Below are 25,394 nucleotides of genomic sequence, written 5' to 3' on the forward strand. Positions count from 1 at the left end.
TTTATAGTAAGTTTTAGTAAATTTATAGGGTTAGTTATTTAAAGTTAATTCAGATTAATTGAGCCGTTCTTTTGGGCCGCCACCATATGCCAGCTGGAGCGGCATATTAAATTAATTTCTTTATTACAGGTTTCCTAATGGATAGGGACAAATAAATAGCTAGCAATTTTCTGCCAAAATTCAAGTCTCAGTGTCGTTATTTCTGGTTCTAGGTTATGAATGCTTTACTTTCAAAGAAAGGGGTCCACCAAATATCACTAAGATGTTTAAAGGTTGATTTGGTCTTTTTGGTCGATGTTGGTCAACTTCAGATCAAGATCTTAATCGATGTTGGGATTCCAAGGTTAAAACAAACATTTACGAATAGATGATCTTTTATATACATTTTTAAATGTTAGTAAATGTGTGTTGTTTTTAACCTGGAAGCTCAACATCGATTAAGATTGTTCTTAACTCGGTCTGAAATCATCCAAAATTGAACTTTAGTAAATATACCCCCAGGTTTCAAGGATAACCATGCTTGAGTCTAGATGGTTAATTCACATTGACCGAAGTACTAATTAAGTCACCCGTGCTCAAACATGGATATCCTTAAAACCTGGACTGCAATGACAGCATTTGGGAACTATGGACAAAACCATGTGCACTGCAGAGGGGCAGATATAACATTTGCAGAGTTAGATTTGGGTGGGTTTATTGTTTCAGTGCAGGGTAAATACTGGCTGCTTTATTTTTACCCTGCAATTTAGATTTTAGTTTGAACACACCCCACCCAAATCTAACTCATTCTGCACATGTTACATCTGCCCCCCTGCAGTACACATGGTTTTGCCCATTGGCTAATAAATTTGCTGCTGCAGTCAGATCTGAATTAGTCCCTATGTGTTTGGCACTGTGAAGGGTTAGAGTCCTTGCGGTAGAGAGCCCAACTTTCTAATCATGCATTGTAATATTTCCTATGTCCTGGTACTGTGTGCTCTGCTCCATCCAGGTAAACAGCAATGCAATGTGGACATCACAGAGCGTGAAGATTGTGGATTTCCTGGGATAAGTGCTAAGGAATGCTATTCCAGAGGCTGCTGCTTTAATTCAAATGTTCCTGGGGGTAAATGGTGTTTTTACCCCAAAAGCACAGGTAGAGTATAGAGTGTAGTGGTAGAGTGGGAGCATGTAGTGCGATGGATTACAGATTTGATGATGCACAAACCTGAATTGGGCCCATAGTGCTAAGAGTTTTGCTTGTGTATCCCTTATTTTTCGCTATGGTCTGACTGTATATAAGAAAATGCTATTGGTGAAGGGGAAATTTCTTATCGGCTGTTGTTCAAAGTTTGTTCAACTGTCTGATTAACTGTTTCTAAAAAAAATATACTTTGATTTTTAACACAGCTGAACCCAAATGACCAGTTAAGCAAAGGCGCTAAATTGCCCCATTTTATTTAAAAGAAACCTTAAGCTGTTGTAACTTCTGGTTGTTTCCTTCCTGCAACAGCAAGTGACAAGAAACAATGTAATGTGGAACCGTACAACAGAAGGGATTGCGGCTACCCCACAATAAGTGCTATGGACTGTAAGGAGAGGAATTGTTGCTTTGACTCCAGCATTCGTGGAGTTAACTGGTGTTTCTACTCCAAGTCACAAGGTACGGAGCTGCTGTATAATTACTCACAAGCCATTATATTTATAAGACGCTCACACCTCTTAAACTGGATACACACAGAAGTACCCTACACACAGATTATCTGTCCAATCTTTTCTAGTTGAAATGAAAATCTGGTAATTTATGGGAGTAAATGTAATTTGACCATTTGCTCCCAAACACTGGAAAACCATACAAAAATGGTCATTCAGATAAATTTTTCTGGACTTTAGGACATACTTGCCTACCTGACCCTCTCCATGAGAAAATGCTCTGTTCCTGGACTTTCCTGGTAATGTATGATTGCCATCACCTGTGGTGAGCTAGTTAATGGATAAGAAAGGTGTTTCACCACAGGTGATGGCAATCATACGTTACCAGGAAAGTCCAGGAACAGAGCATTTTCTCCCTCATGGAGAGGGTCAGGTAGGCAAGTATGCTTTAGGAGCAAATAGTTTATCAATTGCTCCCAGATATTAGCAGAGTGTTGTTCCAAACAGCCATATTGGACAGAAAATATTAATGTATCTAAATTAAACAGTAACATATATAATTATTGGAATTTTCAGTCATGAGGTACATGGGTGATAAAGCCTCCCAGGTACATAGATCCATCAGTAAAGCTTGGTGTGCACTAAATCTGGCAGACCATCTGTCCAACACTGGCTGGTTGGAATGGAAATCTGGTATCTGAGTGCAAATGACAATCAACCATTTACTCCCAAACACTAAAATGGTCAAATGGTCTTTCAAACTAATTTGGTTAAAATTTGGGTTTAACCAGTTTGGTTGTATAGTACTTTGTCCATTTTCCAGTGTATGTGAGCAAATGGTTAATTTACATTTGCTCCTATACATTACCATATTTTAATTTCAACAATCCAAATTGGATGGATAGCCTGCCAGATAATTGTCAGTTATGCGCCTTCTTGTATGATGTCACACAATTGGTGGGCAGAGAGTAAGCACCGCCCACTCATACATAGTTGCTAACTTATGTGAAGTTCCAGGGGGCAGTCTTGGGTATTAAGTAAAGTATCTGGAAACTGTTTTCTCTTCCATTGTCCCTATTTATTTAAAAAAAAAAAAAATTAAACTTTTTTTAATTGACTTAACTCCATGTATTCAGTATGATATCCCAGCTGATGGGATTCCACCAGTCAGAATACCATTGCCAGCATCCTGATAGTGTAAGTTCTGAGTGTTCCCCTGTCTCCACTACACCCTAATACTAACCATCCCTTTCTGTAGCCTAACCCTAACCTTCCCACTTAAACCTGACACTAACATCCCATCTGTGGTGCCTAAACATAATGTCACCTTCCATGCAGCCTAATCCTAACCATCCCCCCATAGTGGTTAAAACCTAACCTCCCACAGTGGTGCATAACCTTAACACCATGAGTGAGGTTTTACCCATCTGCTATACCTACAAATGGATTGCCAGCTGTCGGCAATCTGACTGCAGGAATCCCAACAGCTGGAATCTTCACTACATCCCAACTCCACAACAATTCCTCTTTCTGAATATTGAGATTAATTCTTAGTGTTTTTCTTATTCTCTGTGGTAAGGTGTGTGTGTGTGTGTGTGTGTGTGTGTGTGTGTGTGTGTATATGTGTATATGTGTGTGTATATATATATATATATATATATATATATATATATATATATATATATGTATTTACATGTGAAAATATATAATTTAAGTCCAATTCATCAAATATTGGTGTTTTCTATGTATCCGGGACATGTTGCAAATTGTGGGGGTAATTCAGATCTGATTGCAGCAGCAAATTTTGTTGGCTTGCGATCAGCACAGCAACTAATGGAGCAGTGGTGGTTTAAGAAAGGGGTGTTATAATAAACACTGGTTTGCAGTGTTTTTTCATTTTATTATGGAGTGCCACCTTTGGTACCGCTACTAGACGTGTGACTGGAGGATACCTGGCTAAGTATTCTATGTGAGTGCTAGTATAATGGATTGAGAGAGAGCCTGAATACAGAAAGTATTGATAATCCATCTAGCAATGGGGGGTCATTCCAAGATGATCGTAGCTGTACTAAATTTAGCACAGCTACGATCATTCACACTGACATGCGGGGGGACGCCCAGCACAGGGCTATCCCGCCCCACATGTCAGTGCCCCCCCACCCCCACCCCACAGCAGAAGTGCAAAAGCATCGCACAGCGGTGATGCCCTTGCACTTCAAGAGTAGCTCCCGACCAGTGCAGCTTTAGCGTGCTGGCGGGAGCAACTCATCGCTCCCCGGCCAGCTGTGGCTGTGTGTGATGCCGCTGCGGCCTGCCCCCGTTCGGTCCGGCCACGCCTGCATTGGTCAGACCACGACACAGCGGATAAACGCAGCTGTTCCACCCCCCTCACCCAGCGACCGCCTCTGCTTGTCAATCAGATATAACATTTGCAGAGGTAGCTTTGGGTGTATTGTATTGTTTCTGTGCAGGGTAAATACTGGCTGCTCTATTTCTACACTACAACTTAGATTTCAGTTTGAATACACCCCACCCAAATCTAACTCTCTCTGCACATGTTATATCTGCCCCAACTGGAATGCACATAGTTTTTGCCCATTGGCTAACAAATTTGCTGCTGCGATCAGATCTGTATTAGGCCCTATGTATTTGGCACTGTCAAGGGTTAGAGTCCTTGCAGTAGAGCTCCCAACTTTCTTATTATGCTTTACAATATTTCCTATGTCCTGATGTGTGTTCTGCTCCATCCAGATAAACAGCAATGCAGTGTGGATATCAGAGTGTGCAGATTGGACTTTTCTCAGGATAAGCCCCAAGTAATGCTATTCCAGAGCAGGGCTGTCTTAACAGCAGTGTAGACCCCTGTTCACAGCAATGCACTGGGACCCCTACCCATTCTCCAGCAGTAGGGGTGGGTGGTGATATCAGTGGCAGATTTGATGTCCCGCGGTTGGTAGGGGGTGTTCTATCTTCTGCTCAGCATGTAGAACCTGGAGCAGTAATTTCTGCTAATTACTAATTTACTGTACAGATGTGGCTAAACTGTAGAGGGGGGCATTGGGCTGACTGTAGGGGACCTGGCACATGGCTTCCAGGGTGGTAAGGGGTGTTTAATATGTAGGGGGGGGGTGGATAGTTGAGTGGGAAGAATATTCATAATTTTATGGTGAGAGGGCAGCTTGCTTGACTGCAGTTATCTAAAGTTCGAATGGGATTAAAAAAAAGTACAGTCCCATCTTTTGGGAGGTACTGGGGACTTGGGGTTCAGAGCTCAGAAGCCAGAGCAATTCACCAATGAAAATATAAAACTGTGGAGCAGGGACCAGCTGCTGGAAGGCTGATATCTCTGGTTTTGGGCATAGTAGAGACAAGCTGGCAGTGTCCACCAAAAGTGGAGAGTACCAGGTTTTGGAATATTCACTCAGGAAAACTCTACGTCAGACAGAACCGGAGATATCTGGCAGGGAAGAGCAATTTAAAGGCTTGGATGGGGGCCACTGCTTTCAAGTCAGAAAACTCTGGTTTCCATGGCCAATTTTAAAAAATCTGGTAGCTCAGGAAACTGGGGACCCTCGGCTATCAGACTGGGGCCCTTATACTCCTGGGGCCCTTGGGCAAGAGCCCGTTGAGCCCATATGAAAAGATGGCCCTGTTCCAGAGGCTGCTGCTCTTAATTAAAGTGTCCACCCCAAAAGCACAGGTAGAGTATAGAGTGCAGTGGTAGAGTGGGAGCAAGTAGTGCTATTGATAACAGATTTGATGGCACACAAAACTGAATTGGGCCCATAGTGCTAAGAGTTAATCTGGTGTATCCCTTATTCTTAGCCATGGTCAGACAGTATATAAGACAATGCTGTTTAAGTGGAAGTTTCCTGTTATCAGCTGTTCAAAGTTTACCTGTTCCTAAAAAAAAAAAAAAAAAAAAAAATTATTGTACTTTGTAATTTTAACACTGCTGAACCCAAATGATCAGTTGACCAAAGGAGCTAAATTGCATAGTGATTTTATTAAAGAAACATTAAGCTGTTGTAACTTCTGGATGTTTCCTTACTGCATCAACAGCAAGTGACAAGAAACAATGCAACGTGGAACCGTACAACAGAAGGGATTGTGGCTACCCCACAATAAGTGCTGCAGAATGTAAGAGGAGGAATTGTTGCTTTGACTCCAGCATTCCAGGGGTTAACTGGTGTTTCTTCTCCAAGTCACAAGGTATGGAACTGCTGTATAGATACTCACAAGTCATTATAGTTATGACGCTCACACCTCTTAAGCTGGATACACACTTGGATTAGTGTCTGTCCAATCTTTTCTAGTTGAAACAAAAATCTGGTAATATGTGTCAGTAAATGACAATTGACCATTTGCTCCCAAACACTGAAAAACATTCAAAAATGATCTTTCAGATAAATTGGTTAAATCCGTTTCATTTATCCAAACTATCTTTATTGTATGTTTTTGGGACTTTAGGAGCAAATAGTTGATTGTCATTTGCTCCCAGATATTAGCAGATTTTTGTTCCAAACATCCAGATTGAACAAACTATTAGTGTATCCAACTTAATAGTAACATATAATAAACTATTGGAATCTTCAGTCATGATGTACATGGGTGATGAAGACTTTCAGGTACATAGATCCATCAGTAAAGCGGAGTATGCACCAGGGCCATAACTAGGTGTGTGTAGGGGGCACAGCACAAGGTGCTGCAGGGTAGGGGGCACTGTTGGTGGAACTTGACAATTATCTGTTATAATTACTTTCACATGCAGCTACCCCCATTTTTGAAGCCCAGCATCCCCTGGCTGCCCCTGTCTCCTACCCTGACCCCTTCTGTCGCTAATACCTATACAACATTCATGAACTCAACTTAAGACTTCTTTGTTATTCAGTCACACTGTCTGGGATTCAAACCAGTTGTTTGTGGCATTGCAGTCAGACAATCTATTCATTAAGCTATTTGCCCTTGCATAGAAAGGGTTAAAATTCTCTAGTTTAGAATTATCTGCATTTGAAACTTACTGTGTACATTGTGAAAAAAAAAATCGGCATTGCAACTAAGCAGATCTATGTAGTGTGTGTGTCTGCAAGAGATTGGATGTGTGGCTGCACACTGCATGGATCTTAATTACATTGTTTATTTGTTTACAAAATACCAGTGTGTTCATAGTGTCTCAATGAGTAGGGTGTTTGATTAGAATTCAACAGGTTATAGGTTTGAATTATCGGTATGGCAGATTATTGAAATGTGTCCTTTAATAAAGGAGATGGATAGGTAGCTAGATAGAACATGCTAATAATTCTCTGGGCTCAATCTTGTCATGCCCCTCCCCCATGAGGTATGTGTCTTATGTCCCTATTGGAAAAATGGGGGAGAGGGGGGGGCAATTCTCTCTGCTACAGGGTACCAAGAGGTCTAGTTATGACTCTTGTATGCACTACAGTATATAATTATCTGGCAGACCATCTGTCCAACGCTGGTTGGAATGGAAATCTGGTAATCTATGAAGGTAAATGACAATCAACCGTTTACTCTGAAACACTGGAAAATGGACAAAAAAGGTAATTTTAACAAGTTAGTTAAATTTTGGGTTTCACAAGTTTGATTGTATAATACTTTGTCCATTTTCCAGTGTTTGGGAGCAAATGATTGACAGCTGATCCTATACATTACAAGATTTTCATTCCAACCATGCAGATTGGATAAATGGCCTGCCAGATAATTGTATGGTGTATGCCCAGGATAACTGTCGGTTATGCTCTTTCTTGATGTCACACAAATGGGCGGACAGAGGAAGCACCGCCCACTCATGCATAGTTGCCTACTGATGTGAAGTTCCAGGGGGTAATCTCTGGTATAAAGAAAAGTATCTGGAAATTGTTCTTCCTTCCATTTCCCCTAGTTTAAAAAAATAAATTGATTAACTCCATGTATTCAGTAGGATAACCCAGCTGTTGGGATGCCAGCAGTCAGAATACCATTGCCAGCATCCTAATAGTGTAAGTCCTGACAGTGGGGATATAAGACTGTTCCTCTCTCTCTCCCCTACATCCTAATACTAACCATCCCTTTCTGCAGCCTAATCTTAACCTTCCCTCCAGTGGCGTAAGTTCGTCCCAGTTGCCCGGAGGCAAGATAAATATTTGTGCCCCCCTATTTCCTATATCAAGATAAGTGTGTGTGTGTGTGTGTGTGTGTGTGTGTGTGTGTGTGTGTATAAAAATGTATATACTATATTTATACATTTAATTGTCTTTTATTTTAAATCGCACATTTCTTAGCGGTCATACCCAGGATTAGAACCCATGACTTGTTACACTAACAGCGGACACTTTACTGATGGAGCTATTTGCTCCTGTAGAGAAAGCATGAGAATTCTAACTATATGAAGTTATGTGTAATTGTCAGAGAAGTATCTTCATATAGTTAAAATTATCATATTTCCTATACAGGAGCTAATTGCTTCATCAGTAAGGTGTCTGCTTCCAGTGTAATAGGTTGTGGTTTCTAATCCTGGGTGTGACACTTGTAAAATGTGTATATTCAGTATAATAAAGAGGGTGTGATTTGTAAGGTGCAGGGACCAGTGAGGAAGTCGGCCACTGAAAAGACAGCGGCAGCTATCAATTAACTTAATTCATTGATGTCACAGAATGGGAGGAGAGGTGCCCCCTTCAGAGCAGGAGCCCGGCGGCAGATGACTCCGTTGCCTCCCAGAGTTCTGCCTCTGCTTCCCTCTTAGTGCCTGACACGAACATCTCATCGGTGGTGCCTAAACCTAACATCACCTTCTGTGCAGCCTAATCCTAACTATTCCCCCATAGTGCTTAACACCTAACCTCCCACAGTGGTCCCTAACACCACCTTCCCACAGCCTAGCCCTAAGCATAACCCTTCTGCTATACCTACTAATGGATTGCCAGCTGTTAGCAATCCGACTGCAGGAATCCCAACAGTTGGCATCTTCACTGCATCCCAAATCCACAACAACTCCTTTCTGAATATTGAGTACAATTCTTAGTGTTTTTCTTATTCTATGTGGAAAATAAGTATTTAGATATGAGAATATCATTAGTCAGATTCATCAAACATTAGTTTTTCTCTAATGTCCTAGTGGATGCTGGGGACTCCGTAAGGACCATGGGGAATAGACAGGCTCCACAGGAGACAGGGCACTTTAAGAAAGAATTCGAAATACTGGTGTGCACTGGCTCCTCCCTCTATGTCCCTCCTCCAGACCTCAGTTTGAATCTGTGCCCGGACGAGCTGGGTGCACTTTAGTGAGCTCTCCTGAGCTTGCTGAATAGAAAGTATTTTGTTAGGTTTTTTTTTTTTTTTTTTTTCAGAGATCTGCTGGCAACAGACTCTCTGCTACGTGGGACTGATGGGAGAGAAGCAGACCTACTCACTGTGGATAGGTCATGCTTCTTATGCTACTGGACACCATTAGCTCCAGAGGGATCGAACACAGGAACGCACCCTTGGTCGTCCGATCCCAGAGCCGCGCCGCCGTCCCCCTCGCAGAGCCAGAAGCCGGCGTGAGAAGCAAGAAGACTTCGAAAGCGGCGGCAGAAGACTCCAGTCTTCATATGAGGTAGCGCACAGCACCACAGCTGTGCGCCATTGCTCCCACATTAAACCCGCACACTCCGGTCACTGTAGGGTGCAGGGGGGGGGGGGGGCGCCCTGGGCAGCAATTAAGTACCTCTTGGCATAAAAGCGCATATATACAGTTGGGCACTGTATATATGCATGAACCCCCGCCATTATTTTACACAAAATCGCAGGACAGAAGCCTGCCGTTGAGGGGGCGGGGCTTCTTCCTCAGCACTCACCAGCGCCATTTTCTCTCCACAGCTCCGCTGAGAGGAAGCTCCCCGGGCTCTCCCCTGCAGAATCACGGTAGAAAGAGGGTAAAAAGAGAGGGGGGGCACATAAATTTAGCGCAAAATCAGTATATACAGCAGCTACTGGGTAAACACTAAGTTAGTGTAATTCCTGGGTCATATAGCGCTGGGGTGTGTGCTGGCATACTCTCTCTGTCTCTCCAAAGGGCCTTGTGGGGGTTCTGTCCTCAAATAGAGCATCCCCTGTGTGTGGTGTGTCGGTACACTTGTGTCGACATGTTTGACGAGGAAGGCTATGTGGAAGCAGAGCAGGTACAGATGAATGTGGTATCGCCGCCGACACCCTATTGGATGGATATGTGGAAGGTTTTAAATGATAATGTTAATTCATTGCATAAAAGGTTGGATAAAGCCTTGGGACAGTCAGGGTCTCAACCCATGCCTGACCCTACAACGCAGAGGACGTCAGGGTCTCAGAAGCGTCCACCAACCCAAATAGTTTACACAGATGTCGACACGGATTCTGACTCCAGTGTCGATGGCGATGATGCAAAGTTGCAGCCTAAAATGGCTAAAGCCATCCGCTACATGATTATAGCAATGAAGGATGTATTACACATCTCAGAGGAAAACCCAGTCCCTGACAAGAGGGTTTATATGTTTGGGGAAAAAAGGCATGAGGTGACTTTTCCCCCTTCACATGAGTTAAACGAGTTATGTGAAAAAGCTTGGGAATCTCCAGATAGGAAAGTGCAGATTTCCAAACGGTTGCTTATGGCATATCCTTTCCCGCCAACGGACAGGTTACGCTGGGAATCCTCCCCTAGGGTAGACAAAGCTTTGACGCGCTTATCTAAGAAGGTAGCCCTACCGTCACAGGATACGGACACCCTAAAAGATCCTGCGGATAGAAAGCAGGAAGGTATTCTGAAGTCCATTTATGCACATTCAGGTACTCTGCTAAGGCCGGCAATTGCATCGGCCTGGATGTGTAGTGCTGTCGCAGCATGGACAGATACTTTATCTGAGGAACTTGATACCTTGGACAAGGATACTATATTACTGACCCTGGGGCATATAAAAGACGCTGTCCTGTATATGAGAGATGCCCAGAGAGATATTACCCTACTGGGCTCTAGAATAAATGCAATGTCAATTTCGGCCAGAAGGGTCCTGTGGACTCGGCAATGGACAGGTGATGCCGACTCAAAACAGCACATGGAGGTTTTACCTTATAAGGGTGAGGAATTGTTTGGGGACGGTCTCTCGGACCTAGTTTCCACAGCTACGGCTGGGAAGTCAAATTTTTTGCCATATATTCCCTCACAACCTAAGTAAGCACTGTATTACCAAATGCAGTCCTTTCGATCGCAAAGAGGCAAAGTCCGAGGTGCGTCCTTTCTTGCCAGAGGCAGGGGTAGAGGAAAGAAGCTGCACAATACAGCTAGTTCCCAGGAACAGAAGTCCTCCCCGGCTTCCACTAAATCCACCGCATGACGCTGGGGCTCCACAGGTGGAGCCAGGATCGGTGGGGGCGCGTCTCCGACATTTCAGCCACCAGTGGGTTCGCTCACGGGTGGATCCCTGGGCTATACAGATTGTGTCTCGGGGATACAAGCTGGAATTCGAAGTGATGCCCCCTCACCGTTACCTCAAATCGGCCCTGCCAGCTTCCCCCTTGGAGAGGGAAATAGTGTTAGCGGCAATTCACAAATTATATCTCCAGCAGGTGGTGGTGAAGGTTCCCCTCCTTCAACAGGGAAGGGGTTACTATTCCACAATGTTTGTGGTACCGAAACCGGACGGTTCGGTCAGACCCTTTTTGAATTTAAAATCCCTGAACATTTACCTGAAAAGGTTCAAGATGGAATCACTCAGAGCGGTCATTGCAAGCCTGGAAGAGGGGGATTTTATGGTGTCTCTGGACATAAAGGATGCTTACCTGCATGTCCCCATTTATCCACCTCATCAGGAGTACCTCAGATTCGTGGTACAGGATTGTCATTACCAATTCCAGACGTTGCCGTTTGGTCTCTCCACGGCACCAAGAATATTTACCAAGGTAATGGCAGAAATGATGGTGCTCCTGCGAAAGCAAGGAGTCACAATTATCCCATACTTGGACGATCTCCTCATAAAGGCGAGGTCCAGAGAGCAGTTACTGATCAGCGTAGCACGCTCTCGGGAAGTGTTACAACAGCACGGCTGGATTCTGAATATTCCAAAGTCGCAGCTGATTCCTACGACGCGTCTGCCCTTCCTGGGCATGATTCTGGACACAGACCAGAAGAAGGTTTTTCTCCCGACGGAGAAGGCTCAAGAACTCGTGACACTGGTCAGAGACCTCTTGAAGCCAAAATGGATGTCTGTGCATCACTGCATGCGAGTCCTGGGGAAGATGGTGGCATCATACGAGACCATTCCCTTCGGCAGGTTCCATGCGAGGACCTTTCAATGGGATCTGTTGGACAAGTGGTCCGGATCACATCTACAGATGCATCGGCTGATCACCCTATCCCCCAGGGCCAGGGTGTCTCTTCTGTGGTGGCTGCAGAGTGCTCACCTTCTCAATGGTCGCAGATTCGGCATTCAGGACTGGGTCCTGGTGACCACGGATGCAAGCCTCCGAGGGTGGGGGGCAGTCACACAGGGAAGAAACTTCCAGGGTCTGTGGTCAAGTCAGGAGACTTGCCTTCACATCAATATCCTGGAACTAAGGGCCATATACAACGCCCTAAGTCAAGAGGAGACCCTGCTTCGCGACCAATCGGTGCTGATTCAATCAGACAACATCACCGCAATGGCTCATGTAAACCGCCAAGGCGGCACAAGGAGCAGGGTGGCGATGGCGGAAGCCACCAGAATTCTTCGCTGGGCAGAGAATCACGTGAGCGCACTGTCAGCAGTGTTCATTCCGGGAGTGGACAACTGGGAAGCAGACTTCCTCAGCAGGCACGACCTCCACCCGGGAGAGTGGGGACTTCATCAAGAAGTCTTCGCGCAGATTGCCAGTCGGTGGGAGCTGCCACAGGTGGACATGATGGCATCTCGCCTCAACAAAAAACTACAGAGGTATTGCGCCAGGTTAAGAGACCCTCAGGTGATAGCTGTAGACGCACTAGTGACACCGTGGGTGTTCCAGTCGGTTTATGTGTTTCCTCCTCTTCCTCTCATAACCAAGGTACTGAGAATCATAAGAAAAAGAGGAGTGAGAACAATACTAATTGTTCTGGATTGGCCAAGAAGGACTTGGTATCCAGAGCTGCAAGAAATGCTCACAGAGGACCCATGGCCTCTGCCTCTAAGGCAGGATCTGTTGCAACAGGGGCCCTGTCTGTTCCAAGACTTACCGCGGCTGCGTTTGACGGCATGGCGGTTGAACGCCGGATCCTAGCAGAAAAAGGGATTCCGGATGAGGTTATTCCTACGCTAATAAAGGCTAGGAAAGACGTGACGGCTAAACATTATCACCGTATATGGCGAAAATATGTTGCTTGGTGTGAGGCCAGGAATGCCCCTACAGAGGAATTCCAGCTGGGCCGTTTCCTTCACTTCCTACAGTCGGGAGTGACTTTGGCCCTAAACTTGGGGTCCATTAAGGTCCAGATTTCGGCCTTATCCATTTTCTTTCAAAAAGAACTGGCTTCTCTGCCTGAAGTTCAGACGTTTGTAAAGGGAGTGCTGCATATTCAGCCCCCGTTTGTGCCTCCAGTAGCACCTTGGGATCTTAACGTGGTGTTGAGTTTCCTGTAATCACACTGGTTTGAGCCACTTAAAACCGTGGAGTTAAAATAGCTCACGTGGAAGGTGGTCATGCTATTAGCCTTGGCTTCGGCGAGGCGTGTGTCAGAATTGGCGGCTTTGTCACATAAAAGCCCCTATCTGGTTTTCCATATGGATAGGGCAGAATTGCGGACTCGTCCGCAATTTCTGCCAAAAGTGATGTCATCTTTTCATATGAACCAACCTATTGTGGTGCCTGTGGCTACGCGTGACTTGGAGGATTCCGAGTTACTGGATGTAGTCAGGGCTTTGAAGGTTTATGTAGCCAGAACGGCTAGAGTCTGGAAAACTGAGTCGCTGTTTATCCTGTATGCATCCAACAAGCTGGGTGCTCCTGCTTCAAAGCAGACTATTGCTCGCTGGATCTGTAACACGATTCAGCAGGCTCATTCTGCGGCTGTCTTGCCACCTCCAAAATCTGTAAAAGCCCATTCCACAAGGAAGGTGGGCTCTTCTTGGGCGGCTGCCCGAGGGGTCTCGGCATTACAGCTTTGCCGAGCGGCTACTTGGTCGGGTTCAAACACCTTTGCAAAGTTCTACAAGTTTGATACCCTGGCTGAGGAGGACCTTGAATTTGCTCATTCGGTGCTGCAGAGTCATTTGCACTCTCCCTCCCGTTTGGGTGCTTTGGTATAATCCCCATGGTCCTTACGGAGTCCCCAGCATCCACTAGGACGTTAGAGAAAATAAGATTTTACTTACCGGTAAATCTATTTCTCGTAGTGGATGCTGGGCGCCCGTCCCAAGTGCGGACTTCTTCTGCAATACTTGTATATAGTTATTGCTTAAATAAGGGTTGTTTTATGGTTGCATCAGGTTTATCTGATGCTCTGTTGTTCATACTGTTAACTGGGTAAGTTTATCACGAGTTATACGGTGTGACTGGTATGAGTCTTACCCTGGATTCCAAAATCCTTTCCTTGTACTGTCAGCTCTTCCGGGCACAGATTCCTTAACTGAGGTCTGGAGGAGGGACATAGAGGGAGGAGCCAGTGCACACCAGTATTCCTAATTCTTTCTTAAAGTGCCCTGTCTCCTGCGGAGCCCGTCTATTCCCCATGGTCCTTACGGAGTCCCCAGCATCCACTATGGACTACGAGAAATAGATTTACCCGTAAGTAAAATCTTATTTATTCTATGTATCTGGGACATGTTTGCAATGTTGCCAATTATGTATTTGGCACTGTCAAGGGTTAGAGTACTTGCAGTAGAGCTCCCAACTTTCTTGCCATGCATTGTAATATTTCCTATGTCCTGATGTTGTGTGCTCTGCTCCATCCAGAAACAGCAATGTAGTGTGGACATCAAAGGGTGGGAAGATTGCGCTTTTCCCAGGATAAGCGCTGTCACGATCCTAGGCATGGCGATTCACCAGATACGCCAATCTGCAAATCCCTGCCATGTGACACCGCTATTGGATACCTGAGCACGTGCGTCAATTTCACACAATCTCTGCCACCAGCTAAAGTACAAATGTTTAGGGTATGACCCAAGGCAAACTTATTGCTTTTGCCTGCACCAAGAATTATTATTTTGGTAACACCTCTTTAATAGAGTTGGGTTGGCTACACAACAGAAACCAGATCTAAAATTTGATTATTTAATTCAAGTAAAACACTTCAAAGCTTGTTCCAGAAAAAAGATGGGTACAAGAATATAATAAGTCAGTCACAGCAGAAAAGATCATTTCAAAAAAATAAAAATAGGGAGATAAACCCACCGATCCTAGCACACATGCAGAGTAGAACGATGGGGTGAAGTGAAGCCTCTTCAGATATATCAGGACATTACAGAGACAGAATGTTCTCCTGACCCACTTCTTTGATAATGCACAACTTATACTCTGCGGTTCTCCTATTTTAAAAAAACATGCTGCCCCTTCAACCCCCCCCCCCCCCCCCTCCCTCTGGAGTGTTACTGTTAACCCTTCCATAAGCCATAGAAGATATTGAGTGTCAGCTCATACTGGGCTTCCTGGCTACTCTCAGGGGCAAATGGCCTTATCTTCTCCTCTGAAGCTCTGGCCATGGTTCTTGTGTAAACAAATGGCTAGTTCTGAGAGGACACAGAGCAGGAAGGGCTTAACACCTCTCTGGCCCTAGCTCTGGTTCTGGGGTAATTAAACTAAATTTCACACCTAAACAGTCAGTGTGTCTGAGTTCTGTGGCTACAATGAAATGCCAGCAGATCAAGCAAGCTTCAACCATTTGATATCCAAAGACAGTTAGTACATACTGGTTCATTGATACATCAATTGGAATAATACAAATTTCAATCATGCCCATTTCGATATAACCCAGATGCATTGGCATCACATCCATTGATACGTCACTCGGAAATCCTGGTATCATCTATATTGATATTAGAGATGAGCGCCTGAAATTTTTCGGGTTTTGGGTTCGGTTCCGCGGCCGTGTTTTGGGTTCGAACGCGTTTTGGCAAAACCTCACCGAATTATTTTTGTCTGATTCGGGTGTGTTTTGGATTCGGGTGTTTTTTTCCAAAAACACTAAAAAACAGCTTAAATCATAGAATTTGGGGGTCATTTTGATCCCAAAGTATTATTAACCTCAAAAACCATAATTTACACTCATTTTCAGTCTATTCTGAATACCTCACACCTCACAATATTATTTTTAGTCCTAAAATTTGCACCGAGGTCGCTGTGTGAGTAAGATAAGCGACCCTAGTGGCCGACACAAACACCGGGCCCATCTAGGAGTGGCACTGCAGTGTCACGCAGGATGTCCCTTCCAAAAAACCCTCCCCAAACAGCACATGACGCAAAGAAAAAAAGAGGCGCAATGAGGTAGCTGTGTGAGTAAGATTAGCGACCCTAGTGGCCGACACAAACACCGGGCCCATCTAGGAGTGGCACTGCAGTGTCACGCAGGATGGCCCTTCCAAAAAACCCTCCCCAAACAGCACATGACGCAAAGAAAAAAAGAGGCGCAATGAGGTAGCTGTGTGAGTAAGATTAGCGACCCTAGTGGCCGACACAAACACCGGGCCCATCTAGGAGTGGCACTGCAGTGTCACGCAGGATGTCCCTTCCAAAAAACCCTCCCCAAACAGCACATGATGCAAAGAAAAAGAAAAGAAAAAAGAGGTGCAAGATGGAATTATCCTTGGGCCCTCCCACCCACCCTTATGTTGTATAAACAAAACAGGACATGCACACTTTAACCAACCCATCATTTCAGTGACAGGGTCTGCCACACGACTGTGACTGATATGACGGGTTGGTTTGGACCCCCCCAAAAAAGAAGCAATTAATCTCTCCTTGCACAAACTGGCTCTACAGAGGCAAGATGTCCACCTCATCTTCACCCTCCGATATATCACCGTGTACATCCCCCTCCTCACAGATTATCAATTCGTCCCCACTGGAATCCACCATCTCAGCTCCCTGTGTACTTTGTGGAGGCAATTGCTGCTGGTCAATGTCTCCGCGGAGGAATTGATTATAATTCATTTTAATGAACATAATCTTCTCCACATTTTCTGGATGTAACCTCGTACGCCGATTGCTGACAAGGTGAGCGGCGGCACTAAACACTCTTTCGGAGTACACACTTGTGGGAGGGCAACTTAGGTAGAATAAAGCCAGTTTGTGCAAGGGCCTCCAAATTGCCTCTTTTTCCTGCCAGTATAAGTACGGACTGTGTGACGTGCCTACTTGGATGCGGTCACTCATATAATCCTCCACCATTCTATCAATGTTGAGAGAATCATATGCAGTGACAGTAGACGACATGTCCGTAATCGTTGTCAGGTCCTTCAGTCCGGACCAGATGTCAGCATCAGCAGTCGCTCCAGACTGCCCTGCATCACCGCCAGCGGGTGGGCTCGGAATTCTGAGCCTTTTCCTCGCACCCCCAGTTGCGGGAGAATGTGAAGGAGGAGATGTTGACAGGTCGCATTCCGCTTGACTTGACAATTTTGTCACCAGCAGGTCTTTCAACCCCAGCAGACCTGTGTCTGCCGGAAAGAGAGATCCAAGGTAGGCTTTAAATCTAGGATCGAGCACGGTGGCCAAAATGTAGTGCTCTGATTTCAACAGATTGACCACCCGTGAATCCTTGTTAAGCGAATTAAGGGCTGCATCCACAAGTCCCACATGCCTAGCGGAATCGCTCCGTGTTAGCTCCTTCTTCAATGCCTCCAGCTTCTTCTGCAAAAGCCTGATGAGGGGAATGACCTGACTCAGGCTGGCAGTGTCTGAACTGACTTCACGTGTGGCAAGTTCAAAGGGCATCAGAACCTTGCACAACGTTGAAATCATTCTCCACTGCACTTGAGACAGGTGCATTCCATCTCCTATATCGTGCTCAATTGTATAGGCTTGAATGGCCTTTTGCTGCTCCTCCAACCTCTGAAGCATATAGAGGGTTGAATTCCACCTCGTTACCACTTCTTGCTTCAGATGATGGCAGGGCAGGTTCAGTAGTTTTTGGTGGTGCTCCAGTCTTCTGTACGTGGTGCCTGTACGCCGAAAGTGTCCCGCAATTTTTCTGGCCACCGACAGCATCTCTTGCACGCCCCTGTCGTTTTTTTAAAAAATTCTGCACCACCAAATTCAAGGTATGTGCAAAACATGGGACGTGCTGGAATTTGCCCATATTTAATGCACACACAATATTGCTGGCGTTGTCCGATGCCACAAATCCACAGGAGTCCAATTGGGGTAAGCCATTCCGCGATGATCTTCCTCAGTTGCCGTAAGAGGTTTTCAGCTGTGTGCGTATTATGGAAAGCGGTGATACAAAGCGTAGCCTGCCTAGGAAAGAGTTGGCGTTTGCGAGATGCTGCTACTGGTGCCGCCGCTGCTGTTCTTGCGGCGGGAGTCCATACATCTACCCAGTGGGCTGTCAGTCATATAGTCCTGACCCTGCCCTGCTCCACTTGTCCACATGTCCGTGGTTAAGTGGACATTGGGTACAACTGCATTTTTTAGGACACTGGTGAGTCTTTTTCTGACGTCCGTGTACATTCTCGGTATCGCCTGCCTAGAGAAGTGGAACCTAGATGGTATTTGGTAACGGGGGCACACTGCCTCAATAAATTGTCTAGTTCCCTGTGAACTAACGGCGGATACCGGACGCACGTCTAACACCAACATAGTTGTCAAGGACTCAGTTATCCGCTTTGCAGTAGGATGACTGCTGTGATATTTCATCTTCCTCGCAAAGGACTGTTGAACAGTCAATTGCTTACTGGAAGTAGTACAAGTGGGCTTACGACTTCCCCTCTGGGATGACCATCGACTCCCAGCGGCAACAACAGCAGCGCCAGCAGCAGTAGGCGTTACACGCAAGGATGCATCGGAGGAATCCCAGGCAGGAGAGGACTCGTCAGACTTGCCAGTGACATGGCCTGCAGGACTATTGGCATTCCTGGGGAAGGAGGAAATTGACACTGAGGGAGTTGGTGGGGTGGTTTGCGTGAGCTTGGTTACAAGAGGAAGGGATTTACTGGTCAGTGGACTGCTTCCGCTGTCACCCAAAGTTTTTGAACTTGTCACTGACTTATTATGAATGCGCTGCAGGTGACGTATAAGGGAGGATGTTCCGAGGTGGTTAACGTCCTTACCCCTACTTATTACAGCTTGACAAAGGGAACACACTGCTTGACACCTGTTGTCCGCATTTCTGGTGAAATACCTCCACACCGAAGAGCTGATTTTTTTGGTATTTTCACCTGGCATGTCAACGGCCATATTCCTCCCACGGACAACAGGTGTCTCCCCGGGTGCCTGACTTAAACAAACCACCTCACCATCAGAATCCTTCTGGTCAATTTCCTCCCCAGCGCCAGCAACACCCATATCCTCCTCATCCTGGTGTACTTCAACACTGACATCTTCAATCTGACTATCAGGAACTGGACTGCGGGTGCTCCTTCCAGCACTTGCAGGGGGCATGCAAATAGTGGAAGGCGCATGCTCTTCACGTCCAGTGTTGGGAAGGTCAGGCATCGCAACCGACACAATTGGACTCTCCTTGTGGATTTGGGATTTCAAAGAACGCACAGTTCTTTGCGGTGCTTTTGCCAGCTTGAGTCTTTTCAGTTTTCTAGCGAGAGGCTGAGTGCTTCCATCCTCATGTGAAGCTGAACCACTAGCCATGAACATAGGCCAGGGCCTCAGCCGTTCCTTGCCACTCCGTGTGGTAAATGGCATATTGGCAAGTTTACGCTTCTCCTCCGACAATTTTATTTTAGGTTTTGGAGTCCTTTTTTTACTGATATTTGGTGTTTTGGATTTGACATGCTCTGTACTATGACATTGGGCATCGGCCTTGGCAGACGACGTTGCTGGCATTTCATCGTCTCGGCCATGACTAGTGGCAGCAGCTTCAGCACGAGGTGGAAGTGGATCTTGATCTTTCCCTAATTTTGGAACCTCAACTTTTTTTTGTTCTCCATATTTTATAGGCAGAACTAAAAGGCACCTCAGGTAAACAATGGAGATGGATGGATTGGATACTAGTATACAATTATGGACGGACTGCCACGGTTAGGTGGTATAAAAAAACCACGGTTAGGTGGTATATATTATAATACAATTATGGATGGACGGACTGCCTGCCGAGTGCCGACACAGAGGTAGCCACAGCCGTGAACTACCGCACTGTACACTGGTTGATAAAGAGATAGTAGTATACTCGTAACAACTAGTATGACACTATGACGGTATAAAGAATGAAAAAAAAACCACGGTTAGGTGGTATATATTATAATAATACAATTATGGATGGACGGACTGCCTGCCGACTGCCGACACAGAGGTAGCCACAGCCGTGAACTACCGCACTGTACACTGGTTGATAAAGAGATAGTAGTATACTCGTAACAACTAGTATGACTATGACGACGGTATAAAGAGAGAAAAAAAAATACCACGGTTAGGTGGTATATAATTATACAATTATGGATGGACGGACTGCCTGCCGAGTGCCGACTGCCGACACAGAGGTAGCCACAGCCGTGAACTACCGCACTGTACTGTGTCTGCTGCTAATATAGACTGGTTGATAAAGAGATAGTATACAACAATATACTACTATACTGGTGGTCAGGCACTGGTCACCACTAGTCACACTGGCAGTGGCACTCCTGCAGCAAAAGTGTGCACTGTTTAATTTTAAATTAATATAATATTATGTACTCCTGGCTCCTGCTATAACAACCTGCAGTGCTCCCCAGTCTCCCCCACAATTATTATAAGCTTTTATACATTGATGTGCAGCACACTGGGCTGAGCTGAGTGCACACAGACTGAGTCACACTGTGTGACTGCTGTGTATCGTTTTTTTCAGGCAGAGAACGGATATAGCAGAGAACGGATATATTAAATAAAAGTTAACTTAACAACAACTGCACTGGTCACTGTGGTAAACTCTGTCTGCACAATCTCTCTCTCTCTCTCTCTCTCTCTCTCTCTCTCTCTCTCTCTCTCTCTCTCTCTCTCTCTCTCTCTCTCTCTCTCTCTCTCTCTCTCTCTCTCTCTCTCTCTCTCTCTCTCTCTCTCTCTCTCTCTCTCTTCTAATCTATTCTAATGGAGAGGACGCCAGCCACGTCCTCTCCCTATCAATCTCAATGCATGTGTGAAAATGGCGGCGACGCGCGGCTCCTTATATAGAATCCGAGTCTCGCGAGAATCCGACAGCGTCATGATGACGTTCGGGCGCGCTCGGGTTAACCGAGCAAGGCGGGAAGATCCGAGTCGCTCGGACCCGTGAAAAAAAAAGTGAAGTTCGTGCGGGTTCGGATTCAAAGAAACCGAACCCGCTCATCTCTAAATATCACACTACTTATTAACAGGCCTATTCCTACTTGAAACAGCCTGGATCATGACACCTCCCCTTTTAAGATCAGCATGGGAGCAGTAGCACGTCAGGCTGATGTCTCCTATGACCTTTTCACACAGGGTTTATACATAACCACACACAGGGCATTTGCAGACATTGATCAATACAATATTTGCAGTTATGCACGTTCTGGCATCAGAATGGCGTCCAATCATGAAAAGCGCTAAGGAATGTTATCCCAGAGGCTGCTGCTGTAATTCAAGTGTTCCTGGGGATAAATGGTGGTTTTACCCCAAAAGCACAGGTAGAGTATAGAGTGCAGTGGTAGAGTGGGCGCATGTAGTGCTATTGATTAGAATTGATGGTGCACAAATATGAATTATGCCCATAGCTGTAAGTTTTGCTTGTTACCCTTATTCTTGGCCATGACCAGACAGTATATGCCTAGCCCCACCAGGTGTGCACATTTAGCGCAGGTGTAGTCACGGTGAGCTTGGCTGCATCTGCAGTGTGGGCATAAAAGAGCGTGAAGATTGGGGTTTTCCCAAGAATGCTATTCCAGAGGCTGCTGTTTTAATTCAAGTGTTCCCAGGGTTAAATGGTGTGGTGTTGTTGTTGTTTTTTTTTTTTTTTTTTTTGGGAGGGGTGGTTTGGGATTTTTTTTTTGTTTTGGGGGGGGGTTGTTTTTTTCCCCCCCTCAAAACTGTATACAGTACAAGCAACCGTATCTGCAATATTTTGCACTGTGTATGAAATGAGCATACACACCCCTGCAGACCTGATACTCGGGGTCATACATGACTGAGCCGTATCTTCTAAATGAGTGACACTGGGTGGGTACAGGGGCCCTCACACATGGGATAAGTGCGCTGTGGGAGGTGGAATTGTGAGATATTCAGGGCTGAGCGTATCCAGAGATCCAGGTGACTTCGCACTGATCTTACACCAAGAATAGGGCTGGTAATAGTGATGGCAGCCACTGTCACACATGGATGTATAGGGGCTGGTGCCATCACATAGATGCAGGTGACTCTGACTATAGTTAGAGATATGCATCGATCTTCAAAGATGCAATGCAGCTGAATTGCATATGACTCTGAATCAGCCCCTATGTGTGTAGAGTTTATGCATGCCTCCAACATTAGAATCCCATGGAAAGGGACACCTGTGCATGTGTAGCATGTCTGTCTGAAAAAAGGGTGTGGCCTATTGGAAGGCTTAGCAGAAAGGGCCTTAATTGCAAGCCACCCCCATTTTCATCACTTAGTGGGCATGTCCAGCATTCTATGAGCTGCTGACATGCCACCGCTCCCTCTGTATCCCATGAATAGATGCTGTGCGCATGCGCACAGCGTCTATTCTCCAGTGTGACAGAAGCCTCCAAACTGTGCCCCCCCTCCTCCCTGCGGGACACTGCAGCCCACGGTTGGGACAGTGTGACAGTTCCATGAAAATTGGGACAGTTGGGAGGTATGACATATTCAGACTGACTTCCTGGCAATAACATTGAACATACATTGCAGATACTGTATTTCATAAAGCTGTTCTTGTAATTGTTCATGGTGGGAATACAAATGTTATCACTATTAATATATTTATGTGCACAGGCAAGATCACGCATATCACACTTACCACACCTGTACTCGTACTCACCCACACATACTCATACACACCTCACAGTAACACATACATCTCTACCCTGAACTTTTGTAGAATTCTTTTGCTCTGCTCAGCGGAACTTACAGTACTTGTTCTGTGCCTGAGACACAGGGTAACAAATTATCAGAAGACTGTCTGTCCTTTGGCTAGAAGTGGTACAGCATGGGGGGGGTCGGTGTCATTGGGCAGGGAGTGTCTGACCCTCTGTGACCATCTATGTGGGCAGCTCTCTACCCTCTGACATTGTGTTTTCTGTTGTGTGCAGGATGCTCTGTGAGCCCCAAGCTGAGGAAAGACTGCGGATATCCCAACATCAGCTCCAAGGACTGTCTGGCTAGAGGCTGCTGTTTCGACTCCAGTATTCCTGAGACCATCTGGTGCTTCTATGGATATAAATAAAATACTAACGGTAATGCACATAATGTATCACCCATTGGAGACAGTCACAATCTGTTTAAACTAATAGTTTGAGTTCTTGTGTATTATAATTGAGTTTTATTAAATAGAATTGTATAATCGTATAAATCATATGATGGGGCTTACTGGTGGAGTCTATCAACAATGCAAAGTGCAACATTCATGTGAAGACACTACATGGCTGTAACATCATTCATTTTCCCTTATACCCCATAGAGGTGTGTTTGAAAATTAGCAATGATTGGCTGCCAGAAAATACTGTGGTGTGCGCAGCCAAACTTTGTGCTGAATTAAATTATCCCCTACATATTTATCATACAGTGCTACATGGTTTAGAAAAAGCCTTGGAAAAGGGGGCTGCATTTACCTGACTGTACTGTATGTATAACATTACACAGACATGTTTCCTGTTGTATATTTACAACAAATCAAAGTCGTACATACTTCCCGGATTTGTCCATGACCCCCTCCAGTACTCGGCCCAGTGCGAGGTCACTGTAGCCCTGTAGTTGCACACATCTTAGAAGAATGTATTTTCTGAAGGTAAAACCTGCCTATATGTTACAATAATGTGTTTCTCACAAATACTCGGTACAACCAGTTCGTAACAATCACCGGAGTCTCCATACAGACAGCATCCTGGTTCCGTGTGCTTTTTATTATTATTTTTCTGATCTTTAGATTTTTTTTTTTTTTTTTTTTTTTTTTTTTTAGTAACCTAGAGAGCTGTCCTTTATTGCTTATCGAAGTTTATAATAAAAATTGAACTTTTCTATAAGTGTTACAGCATTATATGTAATATCCATGTTTTGTAGTCATACTGTATATGTGGATTTTCTTTCAGTACATTGATTCCCAACATTCTTCACCCTACAAATCAAATTTGTGTAATCAAATATATAAACAAGTCCTTAATGTACTATTCTGGCTCTGTGTGATTTTATTCCACACCATAAACACATCTGACTTCTGCAAGACTCTAACTTACTGCTTACTAATTCAACTCCTGGACACACTCTCCCTCTGATTAAGCTTCATTAAAATAAATACTAAGGTCAAACCACTGACAAATGACATAAAGCATTGTATAGACACAATTAAAGAATTGCTGGTATAGTGACTCAGGTGCCACAAGACATTTTAGTTGCAATCACTACATTGAGCACTTGTTATCCTATAACAGTCAAATGAGTAGGAGACAAAGGGACTAATTCAGATCTGATTGCTGTTCTATGCATGCACACGCAGCATACACAAGTGTGCTAACAGAAAGAAACATGCCTATTATGTACGAATTCACAAAAGGTGTTTACTATTTAACATCATACAGGAGCGATGCATTCGCATAGTTGCAAATTGATCCGCCTGCATCATGGAGCTTGTCGTACATGTGCATTGCAATCATAAGTTTGCAAACAATTGCACAATGGTGGTCATTCCGAGTTGATCGCTAGCTGCATTCGTTCGCTGTGCAGCGATGAGGCAAAAAAAGCCACTTCTGCGCATGCGCGACGTACTATTACAACGAATGATATAGTTTCACACAGGGTCTAGCGAAGCTTTTCAGTCGCACTGCTGACCGCAGAGTGATTGATATGAAGTGGGCGTTTCTGGGTGTCAACTGACAGTTTTCAGGGAGTGTTTGAAAAAACGTAGGCGTGCCAGGAAAAACGCAGGTGTGGCTGGGCGAATGTAGGGCGTATTTGTGACGTCAAAACAGCAACTGAACAGTCTGAAGTCATCGCAAGCGCTGAGTAGGTATTGAGCTACTTTAAAACTGCACAAAAAAACTTTGCCGCGGCTCTGCGATCCTTTCGTTTGCACTTCTGCTAAGCTAAAATACAATATCAGTGGGAGGCAGCATAGCGTTTGCACGGCTGCTAAAAACAGCTAGCAAGCGAACAACTCGGAATGACCACCATGGTTTGTTAGTCTTTGGTTCAATGAATTTTAAAATAAACACCCAAATGTTGAACAATTAAGTGATCAAACGCTGCAAATTGAAGAGTTTGACAACCTAATAGTTCAATAACATTCAGCAATTAAGGCAACAAACATTTCATCAAAAAAGGTTTTGTCCTATTTGCACAATACACTCAATACTATTTTAAAATACTAAATATTTTTAAAGATAGTATTTTAAAATTGTGATGTTAATCCAACAGAAAAAGAGAAGACACACAAATGAAATGTAGTAAAAAGATAGAGATATACGAAAAAAGAGGCTAGATAACATAGAAAAAAT

General features: G+C 44.8%; 2 protein-coding genes across 8 annotated transcripts in view; both read left to right on the forward strand.

Annotated features, from left to right (window-relative positions):
* The window catches only part of LOC135050278 (integumentary mucin C.1-like), a 545,228-nt gene that overhangs the window by 341,938 nt on the left and 177,896 nt on the right, over positions 1 to 25,394 (forward strand). The window lies entirely within an intron of this gene.
* LOC135050284 (integumentary mucin C.1-like) lies at positions 868 to 24,068 on the forward strand. Its single transcript, XM_063956681.1, has 4 exons — positions 868 to 1,135; positions 1,493 to 1,642; positions 5,695 to 5,844; positions 22,998 to 24,068. Exons 1-4 carry the CDS (start codon positions 940 to 942, stop codon positions 23,129 to 23,131), a joined length of 630 nt encoding a protein of 209 aa, XP_063812751.1. The 5' UTR covers positions 868 to 939; the 3' UTR covers positions 23,132 to 24,068.

This window comes from Pseudophryne corroboree, chromosome 2 (assembly GCF_028390025.1).
Source record: "Pseudophryne corroboree isolate aPseCor3 chromosome 2, aPseCor3.hap2, whole genome shotgun sequence".
In the NCBI taxonomy this organism is placed as follows: Eukaryota; Metazoa; Chordata; class Amphibia; order Anura; family Myobatrachidae; genus Pseudophryne; species Pseudophryne corroboree.